We start from the raw sequence: 2,512 nt of genomic DNA, 5'->3' as shown, positions 1-2,512 counted from the left end.
CATCCATCCATCCATCCATCCATTCATCCATCGCACCATTAATCCATCCATCCATCCATCCATCCATCCATCCATCCATCCATCCATCCATCCATCCATCCACATTCCATTACATGATTTGTACAGGGTCTGAATGGCCTGTGGACCCCCTTCAAACAAACTGCATTAACAAACTGAGGCCTGAGAAGTACAAAAAAAGGAATACTCTCATCACAGTTTCAGCACAGACTAAGGAGTCTGGGACAAACTATCTGGGGCCAGTTGCCTTCTTATACAGGTTGAAGTGTATTCAACTCTTTCTGAACTTGCTCAACAGAGCGTGAGGTCAGACGTCAGGAGGAAGTTCCACTTCTACTTCAGTAACTCTTTTAATCAAACATTCTGCACTGTTCCAGTTTCTGTTTGTGCTTTACTCTCATCTTTTCAGTGTCACTTTGTTGTTAAGTTTTCATCATACACCATTGTTGGAAAAAATATATATTGAAATGTATTTATGCTCAGAAATCTGTGTAATCAGTTGAAAAAAAAACTCACAAACATCTCATCTAAAACTGACTTGTTCTCAGGTCAACACCTCAGTGTATTGTGATTACTGTGATTATTCAAGCCATAGGTTTCCAAAGAGAACTGATATGCACCTGTGACTGGCTTGTTGAGGGCTGATCCTGGATCTTTGAAGAATGGGTTTGGCTCACAGTCAGGCATAGTTCTCCACCAGGGAGAGCAACTTTATGAACTTTTCTCTTCAAAACTCTTTCTTGGACTATAAAAAAGGAGATGCAAGTCATAAAAAAATCCATTTGCAGGGTTTTTAAAACTGCAAATGTGATTTTCTGCTTACCTTGTTTGTCCTTGAAACTGACTTTGTAAATGTTGCCTCCTACTTTTTCAATCGTGGCACAGTTCCCTCCTCCAGAGTCTCTTCTTTGCTGAAAGTGTCTCCTGATCTTGTCCTTCTCCCTGTCGGTCAGCTCTGTGGCCTCAAAAAACAAGAAATGCTGATATTCATCCATTGTGGCAAAAACTCTGAACTGATACGGGGAGTGCTCTTGTTCCTTGTTACCATGTGCTGTGAAGTCTTAGTTTCTCTTTCCTATATATGTGTTCTCAGGATTACACACCACTGGACACACAGCTACAAATAATAAATGAAGTTTCAGGGCACATACCCCCGCTTGTTTTTGTTGTGACATTACCATGGGCKTATTGCGCGAAACAATAAGGGATTAAGCCACGATTTTGGTGTAAACCTGAATTAATTAAGCTTTGAATTGGTTGCACAGGAAAGAAAGAACTTATGTTAAGTGCTCTGAATCTAGCCTGGCCCAGACCAGGTTTAAAGTGGAGCTTATTTAATTTGTTAATMTTTCTGTGCAGTACACTGAAAGAAAAACAAAACGTATTTAATATTTTACACACACTTTTTTAAAACGTTCCTTATGTTGTACAAAAATGTTTTAAAGTTTCATTCCCTGTCAACTTTTACAAATACAGTATCTAAAACTGAAGATCGTCTCTGAGAACTTTTTAAATAGTTTTGATGCCGCAACCTGACTGAATAAATACTAAAGAAAAACAGGAAGAGAAACTATGAAAAGGCTTGCCATGTGCTGTCCAATTTAAAGATTTGAATTTACTGCTTGTTGGAAATCACTGTGATTTATTGCCATCCCAGATATGAGCTAAATATATCCCTAGCTCAAATGCAGTTTAGCTATGGCGGCCAACCGGCCATCTWGGATTTTTGATTTGGCTTCAGTAATGCCTTCCTCTGCTCTCTTGTTCATTTGATATGGCAAGCTCTAGAGAGTGAGCTCTTCTTATCCACCCATTGTTTACATCTGTGACATTATGGAGAAGCTAAGATGGCATCTGCAGAGGTCAATGTCTCGCAGCTGACAAGACTGTTTAGTTTACATCAAGCCCAACTGGATCATTTTCATTACAATAAATAATATAATTCATAATTAAAGTTAATTTCATTTAACAACTAGAAGCACTCGGAGAGTGCAAACCTCTGCCAAGACCAATTTCCCACATCTTGTAATAAATGCGCAAAAGCAGAGATGGAAACACATTTGCCGAATAAGTTCTGACGTAGCGAACATTTAAGTAGGCAGTATGCATAGGATTTCTTCTTGGTGGAGTCCAATGTGAAAAAAACAAAAGTCAGACTCGTCACCCGATGTTATTCAACGTGAAACTGGTCTCGGATTAAGCTCCTAAGTCAGGGCTATTCAACCAAACTGCTCCGGGGGCCACAGTTACTGCAGGTCAACAGCTTAGGGGCTGGACATTCAGCAATTAAATTTATTATGTAAATAAACCAAGTATTACAAAGTACTGTTACTTTAATAGTTTATTTTGCTGCTTTTAATCATGATCACAACACACAGAACCCTATAAATGTAGTGATAAATAATCAATATCAAAAACAAAAAGAACACATAATACCCCCTATTTGACACAAATATTATTTTAATATCTCTGACTTGCCAAATTTTTAAACCAA

General features: G+C 38.4%; 1 protein-coding gene across 1 annotated transcript in view; it reads right to left on the bottom strand.

Moving 5' to 3' along the window:
* The window catches only part of LOC106529969 (poly [ADP-ribose] polymerase 14), a 7,021-nt gene extending 5,868 nt beyond the window's left edge, over nucleotides 1–1,153 (bottom strand). Inside the window, exons 1-2 of the mRNA XM_014025513.1 lie at nucleotides 842–1,153; nucleotides 639–763 (exon numbers count right to left, since the gene is read on the bottom strand). Of these exons, the coding sequence (XP_013880967.1) occupies nucleotides 639–763; nucleotides 842–1,013 (297 nt within the window). The 5' untranslated portion in view covers nucleotides 1,014–1,153. The remainder of the gene's footprint in view (nucleotides 1–638; nucleotides 764–841) is intronic.
* Nucleotides 1,154–2,512: the final 1,359 nt, after the last annotated feature.

The sequence above is a fragment of the Austrofundulus limnaeus genome, unplaced genomic scaffold, assembly GCF_001266775.1.
Source record: "Austrofundulus limnaeus strain Quisiro unplaced genomic scaffold, Austrofundulus_limnaeus-1.0 Scaffold482, whole genome shotgun sequence".
Classification (NCBI taxonomy): domain Eukaryota; kingdom Metazoa; phylum Chordata; class Actinopteri; order Cyprinodontiformes; family Rivulidae; genus Austrofundulus; species Austrofundulus limnaeus.
The sequence above is the reverse complement of the archived record's forward strand: the minus strand, read 5'-3'. Positions and strand labels throughout refer to the sequence as shown.